We start from the raw sequence: 22,600 nt of genomic DNA on the forward strand, positions 1-22,600 counted from the left end.
AGACAGAACACAGAATTTAACGACACATACATTGAAATAGCTATTATGGATATACTGTATGGGGTCAAGATAATAAAAACCTTTAGAATATTAAGGAGACACATGGAAGATATTAAAAAAAAAAAAGACCTCCAAAAAACCTATAGAGATGAAAAAACTGCAATGTCTCAAAAGAAAAATATACTGAATGGAATGAAAAACAGATTAGACACTACAGACAAAAGGATTAGTGAACTTGAGAACACAGTGATAGAGTTGTTCAAAATGAAACACAGGAAAAGGAACAAATTTTAAAAAGAACAGGTCTCCAGTGAGCTGTGGGATAATTTAAAAAGCCAAATACACATGTAATTGGTGCTTCAGAAGAAGAGGAAAATGAGGAGAGGATGGAAAAAAATATTTTGAAAAGTAATAGCTGACAAGTTTAAAAGTTATTTAAAAAAACTATAAACCCAGAGATCCAAAAATCTCAATGAACCCCAAGCACAAAAAACATGAAGAAAACTACATTAATGCCCATTTAATCAAACTGCTTCAAATTAGTGAGGAGAAAGGAAAAACTAATAAAGAGAAAATCTAGAGCTGATAGAGAAGATATGGCCCTTGACGTGACGAGGAACAAAATATCAGGAGGGCAGCAGACCTCCTGATGGAAGCAAGGCAAAAGCCATAACACCTATGGGGTAGCATATTTTCAGAATGTGAGAGAAGAACTCTGTCAACTTGGAATTCTATATTCTTCAAAAATATCTTTCTAAAACAGAGACAAAATAAAGAGGTTATAGACGTTTGATAACTGAAGAATTGCATCAGCAGCAGACCAGCAGTAGAAGAAAAAGGAGAGGAAGGGCTTCAGGCAGAAAAAAATGGCACCAGATAGAAATCTTGACCTATGAAACAGAATGATGAGCACTGTAAATGATAAATACATGTTTAAATATAAATACTTTGTTCCTTATTTAAAATTTCTTTTAAAAGATAATTGAGCATAGGGGCACCTGGGTGGGTGGCTCAGTTGGTTAAGCGTCCAACTTTGGCTCAGTCATGATCTTGTGGTTGACCAGTTCGAGCCCCATGTCAGACTCTGTGCTGACAGTTCAGAGCCTGGAGCCTGATTCGGATTCTGTGTCTCCCTGTCTCTCTGCCCCTCCCATACTCATGCTCTGTCTCTCTCTGCCTCTCAAAAATAAATAAATGTTAAAAAGAAAAGATACTTGAGCATTAAAAACAAAAATAAAAAACAATATATTGTGGAACTTATCACATATATAGATGTAAAATAGAGTACAGAATAGCACAAGGGCCGAGAGGGGAAACTGAAGTGTTGTTCATATATGATATATGAAGACACACAGTGTTACTCAATGGGAGACTAAGGTAAGTGAAAGATGCATATAGCGTAACAAGCTGTAAAACAACTTCTAAAAACTGTAGAGGTATAAACCAAAAGGAAGATAAAATAAAATCATAATTAATCTAAAAGAAGGCAGAAAAAAGAGGAAGAGGGGAACAAAAATCAGATGTGACAAGCAGAAAACAAATAGCAAGAGGGTAGAATGAAACACAGCTCTATGAGTAGTAAGATTAAATACAGATTATTTAAACACCTCAATTAAAAGGCAGAGAGCATCAGATGGAATAAAAATAATAAGACCCAACTATATGCAGTGCATATTTACTTTGAATATTAAGACACAAACAGCTTAAAACTAAGAGGATGGAAAAAAAAAATGTTCCAAGCTAAGGTTAATCAAAATAAAGCTGAAATAGGTAAAATAGTATCAGTCAAGGTAGATTTTAGAGCAAAAATATTACCAGGGATAAAAGAGGGTCATCTCATAATGATAAAGGGATCAATTCATTGAGTGGACATAAGAATCCTAAATGTTTATGTATCTAATAAAAGAACTTCACAATAGAAGAAGCAAAATCTTACAAACTGGAAGAAGAAATAGATATATCTATAAATATAGTCTGAGATTTCAACACCCATCTGTCAATAATTTCTAGAACAAGTAGTGGGAAAGTCAGTAAGGATACAGAAGACTTGAACAACACTATCACACAACTTGACCTGACATTTTAGAACATGCATTCAACTTGATTAGACTAGTCATTCTTTTTAAGTGCACAAGGAACATTTACCAAGACATAACATATTCTGATCCATAAAGCAAGTCTCAATAAACTTAAAAGGACTGAAATCATACAAAGTATCCTCTTAACAGTACTGAATTAAATTAGATATCCATAAATGAAAGATATCTAGGCAGGGGTATATTTAAATGAAGATGTAGTAATTAATTGTTGAAGCTGGGTGATGAGTACAATGGGGGTTCATTATGCTATGCTTTCTACTTTTTTTTTTTTAATTTTTTTTTTCAACGTTTATTTATTTTTGGGACAGAGAGAGACAGAGCATGAACGGGGGAGGGGCAGAGAGAGAGGGAGACACAGAATCGGAAACAGGCTCCAGGCTCTGAGCCATCAGCCCAGAGCCCGACGCGGGGCTCGAACTCACGGACCGTGAGATCGTGACCTGGCTGAAGTCGGACGCTTAACCGACTGCGCCACCCAGGTGCCCCAATGCTTTCTACTTTTGTGTATGTTTGAAAATTTATAGAATAAAATGTAAAAGAAAACAAAAGTGGACATTTGTATTAAAAAACAGCACATGCAACTTAAAAAATCGAGAATCATAAATGTTAATACATGGGAATTCAAGATGATACAGCCACTTTGGAAAACAATATGGTAGGTTCTTATCAAGACAAATGGACTCTTAGCATCTGTCCCTTCATTTTCACTCCTCTGTATTTATCCAAGCCCCCCAAAAATGAAAACTTATGTTCACACAAAAAGTGGTTCTCTCATCCAAAATGGAAAATAAACTTCATGTTCTTTAGCAGGTGGATTGATAAACAGACTGTGATACATCAATACAATGCAATACTACTTAGTAATGAAAAGGAATAAGACCGCTGATACACACAACAACCTGGAGGAATCTTAAATGCATGATGCTAAGTGAAAGAAGCCAGACTCAAAAAGGCTACATATTGCATGATTCCATTTGTATGTCATTCTGGAACATTCCTATATGTATAGGAGACAGATCAGGAGTTGCCATGGGCTGGACTGCAAGGTAGAGCTGACTCTAAAGGGGCACACAGGATTTTGGGGGGCAATGGTACTATTCTATACCTTCCTTGACTGTGATTCTTATTTGAGTACTTGTCAAAATTCATAGACCTGTACACTTTAAAGAGTTAATATTAGAGGCGCCTGGGTGGCTCAGTCGATTGATTGTCTGACTTCAGCTCAGGTCATGATCTTGCAGTCTGTGAGTTCGAGCCCCACGTCAGGCTCTGTGCTGACAGCTCAGAGCCTGGAGCCTGCTTCGGATTCTGTGTCTCCCTGTCTCTCTGCCCCTCCCCCGCTCGCACTCTGTCTCTCTCTCTTTCTCTCAAAAATAAATCAAAACTAAAAAAAATTTAAAAAGTAATATAAAGTGACCAAAGGTGACTTTAATTAGCAGCCAGGTTTGAAATCCTCTGCACTGTGCCAGATGTTTCCATCATCATCATCATCATCATCATCATCATCATCATCATCTGAGAACTACTGCTGCCCTCTGGGTTGGTTTGAATCCCCATGTCATTAGGTTGGGATTCTACAGTGGCCCTTCCATCTGGCCCTTCTACCTGTCAGGACTCAAACACTGATTTATAGCTGGCACAAGGTTCAAAAGCACCCCTGACTCACAATATATACTTTAATTTGGAAGTTGGACACTTCCAATTTCACTCCATATTTTGTCCATTTTCTCCAAACAGCATCTTTTCTGTGTATTAAGGTTTAATATTATGAAACTGCTAGTCATCGTTTTTGGACCTACAAAACCACCAATTTAATAGCTCATTGACGGAGGCCTTGTTTCTCTTTTATACTTATATATTTACTTCTAGTGCTTACAATTGGTATATGCTGTAAATATTAGTTAAAAAAAAAGACTTCACATCTCTCTAAATTAGGGCTGCCAGGAAACAGAGGGTGTGGTGATTATTGGTAAGGAAAGTGACTTAAAGCAAAGTCAAGTAACAGATAGTTTCCACTGATTGAAAACTTCAGAGAACTAAAATGTTGTTGAAACACATTGTTGATCTTCAAGGTCAAAAATAAAACGCCAAATTAAAATTATTTTTATGAGGACAGACACTAACAGCTAACTAAACAAATGAGTAAGAAATACGAAGACAAAATGAAAGCTAAATAAAAAAAAAAAAGTCTTAAGGTAAAAGCCCACAGATTTAAGCACTCAAACCTCCAATCATGCCTTAGTCATCAAAAAATGAGTATTTTAATATGGATAGCAAAATATATTTGAAAACAGAAACTAAATTTTATTGATGAACCTAAAGAAAAGTTAATTCTTTGGTTTTGATAATTTATTTAATTTTGTTTTTATTTTTTTAATTTTAGTTTCAGTATAGTTAACATATGGTTTTGTTGTACAATATAGTGACTCGACAGGTTCATATATTACTCAGTGCTCATCAAGGTAAGTGTACTCCTAATCCCATCTCACCCATCCCCTACCCATCACCCCTCTGGCTTTGATAATTTAAAAGTTATTTATCTCCTCAGTGTCATTTTTTATAGATCCTCTTTGATGTGCTGGATTGGTGCCCTGCTTGTGAATATATACTCTTAACCTAAGCTATATTAATGAAAATAGGTAATCTTGATTCCATTTCTAGTATTGACAAATCTAAGGAATAACTCTGGCTATCTTCCTAAATTTCTCTCTGTGCTCTTCTTACCTACAGGTTAGAACCAAATAATAATAATCAAAGACACTCCATAAATAAGTATGTGGCAAGTCTGCTCATGTTATTTCGTAGTATTAGCTAATAGTTCAGACTAGAATTTGTGAGAGGTAAAAGGCCTGGAGATAAACTATGTAACCCAATGCTGATATTGTATAAGAGAAGAAGTTAAAGTGCTCAGGAAGTCATGCAAATTGCCCCCAATCCTACTGTTGAGTGTGACAGGAATGAAAATAGAATTCTGGTTTCCAGACTCCTAGCCTGATATTCTCTCTGCTAACATGTAACAGGTTCTGACATCGGAAACTTAAAAAAATTAAAAAGTAAGAGAGACAAATAAATCACGAAGGAAATATTATATTTTAGGAAACACTGTAAGCATAAGTTTCTCAGCTAAAAATCGATTATAAAAGGAGTACCAGTGTTTCATAGAACACTCTGAAAAGGAAAGTCTACTGAATCTATTGTAACTTTTAAGTGGCATCCTCTTGACTAAATTTCTCAGTGAAACTGTATAGGGTCACAGAATCCCGCATCACTATGATGAGACATCTTGATAACCAAACTTAGGTCGTGTAGATGCTCAAAATGTTTGTTGAATGAATGAGTGAATGAATGAGTTCTCCCAACTACGGAACTCCATTACAAGAGAGGAAAGGATTTCCTCCCTTTCCTTAGAAACAGGGAACTTCTACTCCCGCTCGCTGTAGGTCTCAAACTAAATAACCATTAGTTCCTTCTAAAACCCTGGAAGATTACTAAGCCAAGCCACAGAAACACCAAATTATAGACAACATACTGGCAGCTTTATAATAACAAATATTATTAGTAAGGAACTTCATCTATAATTTCCTCTAAAGGCTGTGATTATCACACAGATTAAACAGAACCAACACTTCAAACTGACAGCAGCCTTTTGGGGTAAATCCGCAGAAACACTAAGTGATCAATTAGTCTGAAACTCTGACAATTACCCTGCATTTCAAAGCTCTCCTAGGTCAGTCAGGAACTGTAAAGAGTAGTCCAAAACAGACGAGGAACCAACTGTGACATACAACAGGAAACAGGCCAGTCTTTCAAGAGAATGTTGAAACAAGTTCATATAAAGCACGACAGAATTTTTCAAATCAATTTAAACTTCTTCCTCCAATCTAGAGTCTTTTTTTTTCCCCTAACATCAAAAGAATCAGATTTTAGTGACTTAAAAGAAAGCTCTCTCTCTAGGTTTTTCACACTTGAATATTTTCACAGTCAAACAAAGAAATACCTAGGAACATGAAAGTTCAACCTCCCCAATAACAACCAACTTAAAACTTGATCAGAATTCAAAGCCTGAAATGCTACCATCAACTTAATTACAGTTGATATAAATAATTCCTTTCTTTTGAGTGAATAGTCCAGATTAACTGGGATTTTATCATGAACTGTTTAAACCAGCAGTAGGACACCCTAGAAGACATTCTTAAAAATTAAACAAAATTTAAAATTTCTTACTCCTTTTGGGCTGAATTTATTTTGTAATACTTCATTCACTTAAAATTCCTTGTTCTATCTGTCTAACTCTTAAATGAGTATGTCCCTTTGTATTTACATTTCAAGTCTAATGAATGCCAAAACAAATTTGCATTCCTTGGCTTCTTAATCTGAGCACACTTTCTAAACAGCATAGAACTGAACCAATATTTATCTATCTATTTCATGGTTAAAATGTTCACGCTATAAATCCAAACTCATTAGTTCATTAAAAGAATCATCAAGGTGTTTATTTTTGCCACAGTTAGGTTTCTTCTAATTAGTCCTTATCTTTATCTCCAGAAGGAAGATACTGCTGAAAGTGGTACAAACGCTTCATACATGAAGTAACCATAATTTATTATCCCCTCTGGGCCACTTTCGAAAGGGGGTGCTATAAATAATTTGGCCAGGACCACAGGTACAAAGTCAGGAAAACCCAGACATGTGGGTAATCTTTCTCCTGGGAGTTCAAGTGAGAACTCACCTTTTCATTTTAAGGCCCTCTGAGGATCTTGGGCAGGTTCCTAATGAAAGGGGTGTGTTCCAAGTCTTTGGGTGCCATGTTTATCTGATCATACCTTCCAAGGTATCATCCACCCTCACTTACCCGACCACCATGTCCTTGGGTCCGGCGGTTACAGTGCAGATCCCGTCCTCACAGTGTTTTCCCACCAGGCTGTGTGCATGCAGGTGGATGTTTTTTCCATTTGTGACCAACTGAACAATAACCTTTGCAGGTCCCACATAGTTGCAGATCTATACAAGAAGCACATTGAAAAAGTTAGTACATCTGACTATACTGCAGCGTGGAAAAACACTTAAGACAAACCAGTAAGTATAAAAAGTATGTGATACAATATTAGGCATACCTATACATATAGGACCAGAGCTCCACTTTTCAAACTAGGTGAGGAGCAAATGGTGGGATGGAGATCAATTAAAATGCTAATGCCGGTTGTTAGTTGTTGTGTGTGGAGAGGATACACTCCCGCAGCAGGCCATTTCTAATGCTGCATGTACTGTTAAAGTTGGAATAGCACATCTCGGCTGCTGTGTAGCCATGAAGCGTCCCTTTCCTACTAACCAAGAACACACTTCATCTGCACCCTCATCACAACGGCCAGCCATGAGTGCTGGGAAAAGATCCCTGAGAAGGGATTTGGGACTGATGGATTGATGGAAATAGAAGGAGAGAGAGGAGTAGAAACAGTGTACCTCAAGTCTCTGCCATGAGATTAGGCAGGAGGTGGAGCCAGGGAAGGGGCTCTGAAATGTCCTCGGTCAGGACACATCAGCCTTTGGCAGCACTCTCTGCTATGAGCTCTGACAACTGAGTTACGTATATCCAGGTCGCAGTACGTCAATTCAAATAAATGCACTTGCTACGTGCAAATCCTTAGATCTGACACCTACTTAGCGCTTGTCTTATAAAACCATATTTTTCCACTTAAGATAACTCATCTTTTTAGTTGTTATGCCTTTAAAATGATGACAACAGCAATAAAAAGGAAGTAGCATGGAGAAAATGGCATTTTAAAGCAAAGACAGCTTGGACACCCTTTCTCCTCTAGTTGGTCCTCCAGCCCCCTATAGCAAGTAGACCACAGATTCCTCCCTTGAGAAAGCCCCAATATTAAAATCATACTAACAGAATAGACCAATTTGCCTTATTTTTACTTTTCTGAATCCCACAAGGCAGAATTCTGTGATAAATTCAGCCAAACTATTGGAAATGCACTATATTTCCTCAAAGGGTAACCAGGCACCCTGGTTTGCCTGGGACAGGGTGGGGGGTGGGGTTCCCAGGGCTTTCAGGCTAACACTGGGAAGAGTTCGTCACCCTATTTCCATAGCTCATATTTTCTCCCTTTGAGGGAGTGAGTGAACCTAAACCCAGGATCTCCCAACCATATGATCATTAGAGATATTTTAATCTGTACAAGTAGCCCATAGCTTGGAAGGAAAAGAAAGTGGACAGGAATCCCATCTAGCCACGAATCCTCGATGTAAGTCTTTCTGACATAAACTTGAGGAAGAACCTACACTTGCCAATTAAATTTCTTGGAAAAAGACAGAATCCCTTTCAACCAGTCTACTTCTATAAATACCATCAAACAGATCCATATTCCATTGAGGCAAGGTTTTGTTAGGATTTTTTCAGTATGGATTTTTTTTTCCCCCAGTCCAATCTCTCATTGCAAGAGTTGAGAAGAAGTTGATCAGGGCTGGGACCGTTTGGCAGAGGGTTTGGGGAAGAGAAGTTTCCTGCCCTGAGCAAAGGACAGAATCCTTTCTAATCAACAGTGCAGCTCCCCGCGAAAACCCTAGGGCCTCTTTGCCCGAACTTCGGCCCAGAGCTGCTGCTAAAGTTTGCTTTCAAACCCTGTAATGCTCCTTCCCAAGAAGTGGCCTTCTGTCCTTGCAGAGCAAACTCATCACAAAGAACGTTAAGGATTAAATTTGTTTTTGACCACCAGCTCAAAGCACAAATAAATAATTTCTTAAATAGGTACAGCACTTAAAAAAGCCTTCTGGGCATACAAATAATTATGAACTTGGTTGCTTTCCCTTTTAAAAGATGCAGAAGAAAGCCTCTGTCCTTCAGGACAGGACAGGACAGGACAGGGAATGAAAAGTTCTGGGTTTGCTCCAAAACTGGCTGTTGTGCCTGCATACCCCCTGGACTGCCGATGCCAGTTCAGGGCCGTGGTGTCAACATGTGAGATCAGCCTTTGTTATGATGACATATTCTACAGGGACTTCTTTAGCAGTAAATGAACAGTGAAAAGCACTAAATAGACCATGTAATTGCACTTCTAAGTGCATGGAGCACAGAAATGCAACAGTGTAAGGCATGATGAAATGCTTCACTTGGGTGAAATCTGGGAGGCTTTCCACCTAAGCAGAACATCGGAAGGAATCCAGCGACCAGAGCCCCATCGCTCTGGATAGTGGGACCCTTCAATGTCCCCACTGGGAAGGAATCAGTCACTAGCACTGAAGGAAAGAGTGGGAGGTGTCCTCAAAAAGTACTCACATCTTTTTCTTGCTATTACTTCATGAGCGAAGGGTGGCAAGAATGAGGAACTGAGTAGTCTCTGAGGTAAAAGGACCTGAAAAAGTTGCCAGTGACTAATGTGCAGTTTGATCCATTTGAAAGACTTCAGGTCAGCATGGCATCATCTGGTTTTTACATCGACCACAGGGCAACGACAGGGAGGCCCCTGGGTTTTGTGGACTTTCCAAAATACTGACTGAAAGAAGAAAGCTGAAGTGCGGGGACAGAAAAAAAATGATACTATTTTCAGGTTATGTGGCAGATGAAGAAAATGGAATTCTACCTTAGAGGAGGGTGTGTTTCAGAGAATGCCACCATGACTGAGAGCTATTTGCAACTGATTCAGAAATTCGTGTCTTCTACAGAGAATTTGGTTATTTTTATTCAGCCTCCCATTTACTTCTTTGAATAGTGGTTCCCTTGAAAATTACCTTTACAGAAAGCAACTGTATCTGCCAGGAAGGCTGGGTTTATTTTTGAAAGAGTCTGAACATAGCAGGCTCTTAAATGCTAAGAGCTTAAATATAAGTTAAGCGTTTCAGTGAAAGCGAGGGAGACAAAGGTGAAAATGTGAGTAATCAGCTACCGAGAGACACTGTAAGCATGTACTCCAGGGGCAGACTGGCTAGGTTTGAAGACAGTTTCACCATTTACTAGCTGTGTGACCTTGGGCACTATTTGGTTCCTCGTTGTAAGGATTAAATATGTTAGAGTCTTTAGAACATGGCCCAGCAAATAAGAGCAATATACAGTGTTAACTATTATCTTCTCGATCCCTGTAATGGACTCCCCTCCCTGGAGATATTAGATACACCTGCCCTGAGGTGATTTTTTAAAAATTCTGTCTTAAAAGACCAATTCGGGCCACTTTTATTCCTAGGGTAAGTTCCCCCTCCATCCCCCCCCCCAACCCCTCACGTGACATATTTTATTGGGCTTTGTTAATTTTCTAATAATAATTGTGTTATTACAGTAACAGCTATCATTCTTGGAGGTGCTCAGGATTTCTCAGCTCCCTTGATGAAATTAAGCCTTTCTTCCAGGAGCTTTATGACTCAATACCTACTGATGACCACGGGCTTTTTGAGTAAAAACCAGAAACCTAGTGTCGCAGATAATACCAAACTGAGTCAAATCACCTCCTTTTATTTCAAGTTACTCTGACATGCTCTAGCAAAGTTCATACTGGTTCTTAAGAGGTGATTAACTAGGCTGAAATTTTCCTGGAATTAGAATTTGAAATGTCCAGTTTACTTACTAAGTAAATTTGACCACATCACTCTGGCAGAAGAGTCAACCTGAATGTATGATGGTGACACATGAAGTAGGTCTTTTCTGCTTAGTTTTTCTCACGAAGGGATGATGGTGATGATGATAATTGGTGGGAAGAAGGAGGAAAAACATCCACAATTTTCAAACAGAAATCTACGCTAACTTTACTCGCATACTTTGTCCTCTACTGCTAAAGCAGCAGAACAGAGCAATGCGATTAAATCCAAGAGCTCTTAAGTCATGCTGCCAGGCTCAAATCCCTCTGCTGCCACTTATCAGAGCCGGGTCAACAGGGAAAGATGGTTAACATCTCTGGACATCAATTTCTCCATCTTTAAAATGAAAGGAACAATGCAGTTGATTTCACAAATTGTTTGAGGATTAAGTGAGTGAATACATCCCTTGGCACCTAATGGGATTAGCAAACTCAAGGATAAACCCATTCTCCTCTCCAGGCTATTACTTCACTGATAACCAAAAATGTACCCATTTATTCAGTATTTATTAGGCTCCTTCTAAGTTTCATGCACTGCATGCAGTAGGTCAGGGAGTGAAGGGATACAACGTGAGTGCAAAACAGATAGAACTTCTGTTCTTATGGGAATTAAAGAGCGGGGCTGATACTATTCAAAGAATCTCACAAAGAAATGTAAATGCCTAACTGTGAAGCCCTTACAAAAGACATACATAATGGGGATTTGACCTGATCAGGAAGTCAGAGACAGCTTCCTGAGGGAGTAATGAGGGCTGAGCTCTGAAAGAAGGGCAAGAGTGTAACAAAGGAAGGTGTGGGTGGGAGACAAGGAGCTGAGAAGAGTGTTCCCAGCGGGGAGAACAGCATGTACAAAGGCACTGTGGTGAGAATCCCCCTCTTTGTCTCCCCAACCATACTCCTTACTACCTCGGGGGTGTCCCTCCCTTCTCTTTCTTATTTAGAACCATTCATTCCTCAAAGGGAAGACCTAAATATGAATCTTCCATGGCACTCTCCTCACTGCTCTGACCCACAAAAATCCACTACTGTCCCCTTTTGGGAAGAATGTGATTGGAGTGGGGCAGGAACACCAAATCAACTGATTACAAGAAGGTGGTAACACCAATTGGCAACTAAAGGGTTATTGGCTTCTCTCTCTTGCTTGTTAAACTCCCAGAGCATATACACCAATACCTCCTACCATACTGTTCTCGCGAAAGGGAAGGGAGTATGTTTACTCAGCCAATCTTCACATCAGCCCTGTGGGGTCAGTAGAGGTATCCCATTCCACAGCTGAGGGAAGTGAGGCACATTAAGGTGAAGCGAACCGCCATCATTCCCATAACCGGAGTGCTGGGAAGCCTTCTGAAGCCGTCTGTCCAAAGCCACAGCCCACTCACATTTTCCATTACGTTGGCTACTGCTGGCTCAACGACTTTCTCTTTTGTGTGTGTCCAGTCTGCCCAGCGTGGTGCAGCTCTCCCTTGCCTAGTACGGTGCTGGTACGTGACAGCTATTCCTGAGTAACCTGTTCGTTTGGTTCTGTTGGTGTGTGTTGTGAGAAAGGAGGTCTCAGGGTCAGTAGTGAGGTGGCAGAAGTACACTTGTCCTCTTGCAAGGCTCCGCATTAAAAAAATCATGCCAGAGACATCATTCAACCATGCCCTCATTCTCCCCTGTTCGGTTGCAAGTCAGATTGTAAAACAAGAAGTTGAAGGAGGAGGCACAGGGAGAGGGAGGAAGGAGGCGCATGAAGAGGAGGAAAAGGGGGAGAAAAAGGACAGTAACAGTTTTCACAATATGTCTCCTCTCAGTGATGACAAATCGATGTTATTGTTCTTTATTATCTGTCGAGCACCCAGGGAGTATCGAATAACCTGTATTAAAGGAAATAGGACACAACCACGTCTAACACAGTTTCTGGCGTAGAGTAGGAAGATGCTTGGGAAGGTTAGTGCTTTCTTTTTTCAGGTAAGGGATTTAAAGTTGATCCAATCTGGGATCAAATCGCAGCTCTTTCTTCTTCTACCCATGTGGCCTTACATAAGTTAGGCAACCTCTCTGAGCCTCACGTTCCACAATCTACAAAACGGGTCAATGATGTGACCTCAGATGGCTGTTGTGATGTACTGGCACGTGGCCGGTACCACGGAGGCACCAGTTTCTTTCCTTCTCTTTTATTTATAAAGGGCCCATTTCTCCTTAGGTCTCTCGGCAACCCTTTTGGGTAGACAGGGATGGCACTATCATCCTCATTTTGCGGATAAGAAGACAGAGGTTCAGACAGATTAGCAAGCAACGTAACCCAAGGTCGAACAGCCAAGACACGGAAGGACCTTGGAATTCGTCCCATGTCTTCTGAACGTGAAGTAAGTGAGGTGTTCTTAGGGAGGATAATGTGAAAATATACTCTTTAACACATTCACTGGTGATGACAGGGTTGTTTCTCCAACAGTGCTCCTGGCTTTGCCCTGATTCAGTCACACTCTTTTACTTTGTTTATTGCCCTACTTGTTTGACCAACAACACATATGACTCACATGTTAGGCTGGGATAAGAAAGGCAAACAAACCATGCCATTAAGACAACAAAACATGCTAAGAGGGTGTTATCCACAACACAGAGAGAGGAATAAAATCTCTGTCTACATAAAACTTTGAGTTTTCTGCTTTAAAACTTTAAGTTTTCTGCCATACTTTGACCTAAAAATTTTTTTGTCTGTTCTATTTTAATTTTCAGCTTTATTACATTAAGAGAGCTGCTTATAAATCATGATTCTTTCAGAGAATCAAGTAACACTTTTCTTCAGGAATTGTTAGGACTTGTACCTCAACAGGTGTCATTACCTCATTAACAAATTACAAATAAATCCTTACCCTTCATATGGCTCAATTATCCATGGCTGCAAAAGAACACGGGAGGAGTACACGATACGTAACTTAGGGTTGAATTATGTTACAAATGTTCACTTATAAGCCAGTTTTTGGGATTTGGGTTTAGGCTGAAATAGTGGCATTCTGGTACCATTTCTTTTCTACATCTCTTACTTTCCTCGCTGCACTATGTGCATTCTCAAATTCTTTTGTTGTTGTTGAACAAAGCATGAAATATATAATATCTAGTCCGTCCTTCGAAAAGATATCCTGACTCTTGACCACTTCTCACCACCGTCACTGCTGCTCCCTGGTTTAAAGCCATCATGATCTGTCTCCTTCCCATGCCTGCCCCACTTTCCACTGCCTATTCTCCTGAGCTATCCTGCTCAAGTCAGGTCATGCCAAGTCTTGTCACTCCTCTGCTCAAAGTCCTCCCAAAGTGAAAGCTGTTGAAGCTGAATGATTAGTACAAGGGGACTCATTACGTTGTTCCAAGTATATATGATTAAGATTTTCCATGATAAGAAGTTAAAGAAAAACAACTCCAAGCCCTCCAGTGTCTTTCCATCTTAACAGCCCCGATTGAACTGACACCCCCACCTCCATTTCCTCTTTGATTTTGTTTCTTACTGCTCCCAGCCAGGCGGCCTCATCGGCCTGCGGGCTGTTCTTGACCTGGCCAGCTCAGCTCCCGCCTGAGAGCTTCTGCACTGCTGTGTCCTCTGCCTGGAACGCCCTTTCCCCGGACACCTGCATGTTCTCTTGCTTTCCTTCAGGCTTTGCAGAAATGCCACTCTCTCAGGGGGACTTTCGTTGCTCACCCTGCCCCTGTCTAAACCTGACCACTCCAATCCCTGCATTCCTTGCACCTTTCTTCTGCTTTTTCTTCCTACTAAATACCATTTAATTCACTACACATTTTACTTATATTTTCTCGACTGGAATAGAGGCTCTATAGAGTAGGGACACTGATTCCTTCCTGGGTAAGTCTTCCTGGGTAAATCTCCAGTGCCTGCAATATTTGTCACATTGTCAGCATTCAATAATTAATTGTCTAGTGAAGGCACGATTAAATAATTAAGATACAATTAAAATGTTATCCATGGCAGGCAACTGATTAAAACATAAAGAGCTGTATCAAGTAGGAAGTGGAAATAAGGCAATTATATTCCTTCTCTTGTTATTTTGTCTTTTCAAAAAAATAAAATGGCTAGATCCTGGTGTTACCTCTCAAATAGGCTATTTAAATTAGAACATGATTATTATACACCAGAACATTAGCCTAAGTTGGTAGGAGGGTGTCTAGGTAGGGGTTGTAGAACCCCAGGATGGTGAGAGGATGGTAACTGCTGAGTGGCAGGAATTCAGGCAGCTGTGGGAAAGTGAAGGGAAGGTCACTCTTAAATCATTTCCCTGGGAAAACCAAGCTAGCAGCTCTTAAAGTCCAAGACACCCCCGCATACTTTGCTCTCTTCAGCCTAACTGCTGTTGCCCATAAGGCATTCTTTTGCTGTGCTGGAGTCCTAGCACCTGCCTCAAATCACTATTCTTTGCTTTGTTATTGCCCTCAGGGACCCAGAATTCGCATTTCTGGTCCACCCCAATTTCACCGTCCCTTCCTCCTCTTGTGAGAAGGCTCTTTGATGTTCACTCTGGTGACTGACAGGAATAACCACCCGCAGGACTTTATCATGATACAGTACAGCTACACCTGCAAGATCTCAATCTACGGGGCTCCCTTTCAACAAAGAGCACCAGGCTCTGGAGTCAGACAGACCTGGCTCTGAGTCCTGGCTCCTCCCATTCCTAGCTGTGTGCTCCTGTTTACTTAGTCTTTTTGACTGGGTTTCCCATCTGGATAATGTGAATACAAATACATAATCTCTGAATTTTCACAGGGATTAAAGAAGATCATTTAAAGGGTCTAGTACAGTTCTTGATACGTGGCAGGCACAAAATAAAGGACAGCGGTTCTTTTTAAAAAGATTTTTTTTTTAAATGTTTTATTTATTTTTGAGATAGAAAGAGACAGAGCATGAGCAGGGGAGGGGCAGAGAGAAAGGGAGACACAGAATCTGAAGCAGGCTCCAGGCTCTAAGCCGTCAGCACAGAGCCCGACGCAGGACTTGAACTCATGGACTGTGAGATCATGACCTGGGCTGAAGTCGGACGCTTAACAGACTGAGCCACCCAGGTGCCCCTAGGACAGTGATTCTTATTTGTGTCTTCCTGTCTTAAGCAGTTTATCTTCAGTTGAGATTTCCTCTCACTTTGTTGAGAAGGTAGAAGCCATTGCATGAGAATCTTTTTAACCTCCCTTCTCCTTATTGCTCCCCAGGCTCAAAGTGTCCCTATTACTTCACATATCCTCTCCTAATTCCAAGAAAGGTAGGTCTGTTCCCCTTTCCAGAGCTGACCACTCTGTTTTTGCCTAGTGCCATACTTATGCCAGACGTCCTTGAATTCCCTCTGTCTTCCTCTCAAGGGGACCTTTCCTCTTAGTCACAAAACATGTATAATCTTTTTCCATATTCTAAAAAATCCCTTTCCTGATAATGATGATGACAACTGTAAAGGTTAGCATTTATTCAAATCTATGGGCCAGGCACTACACCAAGAAATACAGAATGATTCTTTAATTTCATCTTCTTTAATAACCCAGTGAGAAAGGTTCTTAAAAGGTACTTATATGCCTGCTTCAGTGCCATTCTCTTTTTCCTTACCAAGTATGCAAACAGAGCTCTGATCACCCATGCTGTACTTCCTCTGTAGCCCACCGAATCTGTAGCCCTTTGTAAATTAACTAAATCCCCATCCCTCAAATGAAAAAGTGCGTCAAGGTCATGATTGACTCCACGTTTCCAAACCCAACAGCCATTTCTTATTCTTCATCCAGTGTAACCTCTCAGAAACCTGGGATGTGTGTGTTACTGTTCCTTCTTAGAAACTGCCCCCTTATCACTTTTTCGACACTTCTGCTAAGGTGCTCTCCTTCCTCCCCAAAGAGAAGTCTTTTCAGAGATCCAGCCCTTGGTCCACTTCTAATCTTGACCACAATCACTCTCTTGATACTCTTATCTAGTTTCCCAGATTTAATTGTCTGTGCCATGCAGATAACTCCTTAATTTCAATCCCATGTGCTTATCTTCCTTTTAAGCATCTGTAACACTTTCAGCTGTTTGTTGAGCATCTTCCTGTCCGTGACATCCTTATAACTCAATTTGCCCGTGACTGAACTAATCGCCCTTGCTCTCGAACCTACTCTACCGGCCGATAGACAAAACCACCACCTTCCACACAATTGCACCAGAATCCTCCCTATCATCCTAGGTTCTTCTGCTGTCCTTCACATTTTAATTGGCTGCCAAATTTCGACCAGGTCATACCTCTAGAATCTCTGGCAATTGTCTTTCTTCTCTATTTGCATTGCCTTAGTTCATCTACCTCAGCCTGAACTCTGAGCTTAACTCCTGAAGAATCACTGCAGTTCTTCTAGCTGGTGTCCCTGTGCCTTTCCCTTCCAAAGTCCCTGAGCACATTGCTACCAAGTTTGTATTCCTAAAGCACAATGCTGAGTACAGCATATCAGTCTTATACTGAAACTTATATAGTAATCTAACCATTTCCCGCAAAACCCAGACTAAATTCTTGAGCGATACACAATCTGGCCCCGTCCTACCTCTCTAACCTTATTCCCACCTTTCTCTTTCACGTACTCTTCATGCTAGCAGAATTATCCACTATTCCCATTCAACCTCAGATTTCTACTTTTGAGGCTTTGCTGCTGATTTTTCTGCTTGTGCTGTTTCCTCGACCTAGATCTTTACTTTGGCATTTCTACCTTTCCCTCAAGATTCAGGCCAAAACCTCTGCCTCAAAGTCTTCTATGACCAACCTAACTAGCTGGCTCTTACAAGTCTGTCTTGGGGCCATCAGGTTATTCATTCTTCCACTCAAAAAAACAAAACAGAACAAAACCCAAAAAACAAAAACCTAAACAACTTTATTCAACGGTCTCTACGTGGCAGTCACAGGTGCTGATTATGTAGTGGTGAATACAACAAACACAATATTTTCATATTTCAGGTCTTTAAGGACATATCTCAGTTCTTCTGTGAACTGATTGATCCTTGAGGACAAAGGCGCTACTTAATTCTTCTTTCTATTTCCCCAACCCTCAGCACAGAAACGTTTAAGTTCTTCGTAAAAGAACTAATGACTCTGGTTCCATCTTGGGTTTCAGTACTAACTAACTAAATAAAAATAAACAAAAGGACTAACGACTGAATAAATCGTTGGCTTCAGGCTACCCGGAGAAGGAAGGAGCAGCAAAGTGCTCAACCGCCCTGGGCCAGCAGTGACTGGAGGCGGCTGACACAGGGCCCAGCAAGCTGTCTCACTCTGAGGTCTGGGAGGTCTGGGAGGTCTCTGCAGAGGTGTTACTGTCCTGTGATAGGGTCTATCTCACTAACACAACCACGAGGGATCACCCTGAGGAGTTTCTAAAAAGTTTCAACAGAAGGCCAGTAAACTTGTGAAATTCTCCTAACGCTACTAACTCCTTGGCTTGGAATCACAGTTGGGACGTGGACCCCTGGCACCATCTTCGTTACTTAGAAGACTATTTTTTGAAGCACTCGGACTCCCTTAGGCTTTTCCACTGAGAAAAATAACTGCCATTTACACACAGACCGGCCGCAGGGATGCTACATCTTTCATTTTTATAAGTTCAATTCTCAGGTGAAATTTAACCCTGACGTGCAATTTCCCAGTTGTGCGGGGGCTTGGCCAACGTGGTGCGATGGGTGGAAAACAATCAGCAGGGTAGGTTCCTGGTAAAACAGAAGTGAGACCGGGAGGAGGGAAGCACTGCCTTGACCACAGGCCCTGTGAGATCGGGGCGGTGAACCTCACACTCACCAGCCCTGTTTACACTCTGTCAGTGCGGCGACAGAGGAGGGCTCTCTGGGCCAGCATCCCAGAGACACGCCAGCACCTCCCACCCGAAAGCCACCCTAACTTTACCGTGTCCGTTTATGCTGTCGAATCACTGAAAAATATCCCAGAAGTGCAAAATCAGGAAACTTTAACCTATCTAAAGCTGTAACTTATTTTCAAGTGTGACCCTGGGTTTGGGAGAAAACAAAAGGGATGCTGGCACAGTTTGTAGAGTATGAATAAATTATGCTTAATGGAAATGCCTCCAAATTCGTAGATTGGTGGAAGAATGTTCTCCTGAAGTCTGCGAATTTTCAGAGAAGTACGTCTGGGTTAATTTTTGGTGCTCAGTTTTAGTGCTCCAGTGAGCAGTTAGGGTTCTAGCCATCAGTTCCTGCTGCGACCCTGCGTTAACCACCTGTTCTCCTGGGCCCGGAATTCTCTGTTTGCAGAATTACTATATAAGGTCTGAGACATCTTCCAGCTCTAAAATTCTATGATTCTTTCTTATATGTAAAGTACACACAGGACAACACCCAAAGATCACATTTTCAAACTGAAGAAAAAAAAAGTTTAAAATCACAGAATTTCTGAGTTGGAAGGAACCTAGCAGATAAACTTAATTTTAAAATTGCAAACATTTTAAAAACATTTCACCACAGTTACAAACTGAGAAAACATACAATCAACACTCAAATTACCTGTTGCATTGGGGCCTCTGATAGCATGGAAAATCAAAATTCAGAGACAAAGAAAACCTTTATGTTAGGCAAAGATTTCAACTTTTGTCATTAAAACTGAAAATGAGTACCCATAGTATTTATTTTCAGTTAATTCAAGGAAGGCGCTGCCTTGGGCAGTCAAGTCCTGATAATAAAGATCTGTCTTTTCTGGGATATGTTAGAAATGCTTCAGTTACACAAAGGAGGGGAAAAAACAGACAAGCAAAACAAGGTCAGAAGGAGAAATTTTAGTCTACGAAAGTTTTTTCTTTTAATGCATACACACTACATAAAAATAATCAGAAGGATCAGACCAACCATAATTTTAGGTTTCTGATATATTTATTCTTTGAAAATAGAGATTATTAATCAAAGTTGTTAACATTGTTTTTAAATAAAGTTTCTCAACACATTGTTTTTGACCCAAACTTGATTTAAGATCATTAAGATTATCTTCTGATTCTGATACTCAAATTTATTTGGGATTAGATAACCACTCCTTTCTTTCCTCTTAAAGGCATACAACCATCCTCATGATATATTTTTCTTGCTTAGAAAAGCTATTCTATCACTTTCATGGAAACCCACTGGTTAAAGAAGTAATTAAATAATTTGGCTTTCAATGACTGAAAGTACGTAGAGACATCATAAAATGATGTTTAATTTGTACTGGAATAAATACAGCTGCCTGTACAAAAATGTGGACCACTTTGGGAAGAAGACAATTAACGGCTCCTTTCTTCAGAAGGAAAGTACATAAGATAAGGCATTTCAACTCTTCTTCCGTGATTTCCTGTGGAAAACCCCTACTAAATTAGGAGAATTACGAGTGAGTAGAATTGGGAAATTTTCTTTGTCTGATTTCTTGTTGCCATTTTATTGGCTAATTTACATCCCAGACATTGATGGAGCAAAAGAGAAAACACGACCTAAGTGTCAGACTGAGGTTAACCAACATGTTGTAGCATCTACATACTATGATGTAAGCGAAGGAGGAAGGGGGAAACACCAAAATTTCTAACAAGCTCTAAAATAACATCAGCCAGGAATCTGGAAAAATGGCAGGACTTTAAACCTGCAAAAAAAACCCTTCAATGTGATAACTTCCTATTGTTCAGTCTGTATAAAGTAACTGAAACACAAAGCATATGAAGGAAATCATACACTTTGATGCTTGGATGAAATGTTCTGCAAGTTCTTAATTTCTATCATTTTAGGGATTTGCCAGAAAAGTGTAACTGCCCTATAACCAAATCCTGATTTCCTTTATTATACAGTTACTAATTTATTAAGCAAAAAATCTTTCTAAAGGCATTAAAAAAAAAAAAAAAAAGAGAAGGAAATTTTCTGACCTGTAAAGGATCTTAACAGGAGTTAGCTTCCCTGCTCTGTAGTCTTCCAGTTTATTTATAAACCAATCCAGTGACCATGAACTTCATCCTGAGGCTATCTATACATTCTACCCTCAGGCAGCTGCTCTAACTCCCAGTGACAAGGAAACCTCTTTCCCCTGGGGCTTCCATTCATGGCTCCTTATTTCCTCCTCTTGTGATGGACAGGATAAAGCTCATCTTTTCTTTCCCTTGATAGCCATTCACATATTTGATGACAGCCAAATTCTCTAGGCTATAAATCTCAGGCTCAATGACTACTCCCTTCTGAAGAAGGTTTGAGTTCTGTCACCATTCTGCTCAGAACACACTCAAGGTGCTTTCTATTTCTGTACAAATGTGGTGCCCAGCAATGTACACAATATTTCTGGTGTGTTCTTTCAACAAAGAGTGGAAGTGAGACCACTACCTCCTTGGTCTTATATAGCATACTTCTGTTAATGCCGCCTAAGGGGGAACTACTTGCTTTCTGGATGCATTCATCTCCTTTAAATGTAACTGCTTAAGAATTTAGCTCTTTGACCCAGCTTTTCAAACTAATTTGAACTTAAATTATGTTATCTATCACTTCATGTTCCTGCAAATGTGATAAGGTCTCCATTGAAGGCACTGATAAAATAAATTGAAGTGGCCAGGGAAAGATCTCGAGGCTGGAACTCTTCCTCTAGGTTGACATCACCAGAATGAGAAATACTGCTAACCCCTTAAGTACCAATCCAGATCACCAGCATCTCACTATTTTACCCCTTTAGAAATCCTGTAAAACAAGGCATAGAGGTACATTTGGTGTGACTGGTTCTTACTAAGGTGCCTGAGATGGATATCCAGCTCTCTAGCCTCTGGTTTGGAAATACACCTATCAAATGCCATGAGTATTCTGTCACAAATTGGGGGGGGGGGGGGTTGTAAGTATGTAAGCAAGGAGGTGATCTCAAGTAAGGCTGCATTTTCTCCTAGCTCTCCCCAATACACACGCACGCACGCACGCACACACACACTCATGCATGCGTACTCGCACACACACACACACTGCAGAGTATCCTTTGAAGAGGCATTCCTCTGGCAACTTTTGGGTAACAGCTGTATTATCATCCTGTATATATCTGTTTCCACGTAACCCTGGGGGCAGAAATGATCACATTCATGTGTGTGACCATGGAACATAGCTCAGCACTCTGACTGGCATGTGGGCTGCACTAGATAAACATGTACTACATGAGTGTGAGGAAGGGAGGACAGCCAAGCGGCCTTTGAAACCTATACGTGGAACGTTCTAGGTTTAGATGGATTCAGGTTTCTGAACTAGTAATCCAGAACACAATTTATATCAAGACTCTGATTCCTTTCCTGTCTATATTCTTATTTTTAAAAATAATAAAGCAGGGGTGCCTGGATGACTCTGTTGGTTAAGCATCCTGACTCTTGATTTCAGCTCAGGTCATGGTCTCAGTTATGAGACTGAGCCCAAGTCAGGTTAGGCTATGCACTGGGCGTGGAGCCTGCTTAGGATTCTCTTTCTCTGTCATCTCTCCCTGCCCCTCCCCTGCTCACATGTGCTGCGCTCACACACAACCTCTCTTTCTCTCTCTCAAAAAAATAATAGTTAAAAAAAAACTTGACTTCACCATGATTTCTAAAAAAGTCTAGTTAATTTCCTATAAGTGACAGATAAAGAGATTGATAAATAGATATTCAAAAAATAAAATTAGGGGCGCCTGGGTGGCTCAGTCGGTTAAACGTCCGACTTCAGCCAGGTCGCGATCTCGCGGTCTATGAGTTCCAGCCCCGCGTCAGGCTCTGGGCTGATGGCTCAGAGCCTGGAGCCTGTTTCCGATTCTGTGTCTCCCTCTCTCTCTGCCCCTCCCCCGTTCATGCTCTGTCTCTCTCTGTCCCCAAATAAACGTTGAAAAAAAAAAATTAAAAAAAATAAATAAAATTAAATCTATAAGGATGGGAAATCCTTAAAACTGAATACGAATGAAAAGTTTGACTGTGTAACCCAATGATACCATAACCTATATAGAA

General features: G+C 40.5%; 1 protein-coding gene across 2 annotated transcripts in view; it reads right to left on the bottom strand.

Annotated features, from left to right (window-relative positions):
- The window catches only part of NFKB1 (nuclear factor kappa B subunit 1), a 120,277-nt gene that overhangs the window by 46,363 nt on the left and 51,314 nt on the right, over nt 1-22,600 (bottom strand). For both annotated transcript variants that reach the window (XM_043571656.1, XM_043571648.1), the window contains exon 6: nt 6,952-7,100. In XM_043571656.1, the coding sequence (XP_043427591.1) occupies nt 6,952-7,100 (149 nt within the window). The remainder of the gene's footprint in view (nt 1-6,951; nt 7,101-22,600) is intronic.

This window comes from Prionailurus bengalensis, chromosome B1 (genome assembly GCF_016509475.1).
Source record: "Prionailurus bengalensis isolate Pbe53 chromosome B1, Fcat_Pben_1.1_paternal_pri, whole genome shotgun sequence".
In the NCBI taxonomy this organism is placed as follows: domain Eukaryota; kingdom Metazoa; phylum Chordata; class Mammalia; order Carnivora; family Felidae; genus Prionailurus; species Prionailurus bengalensis.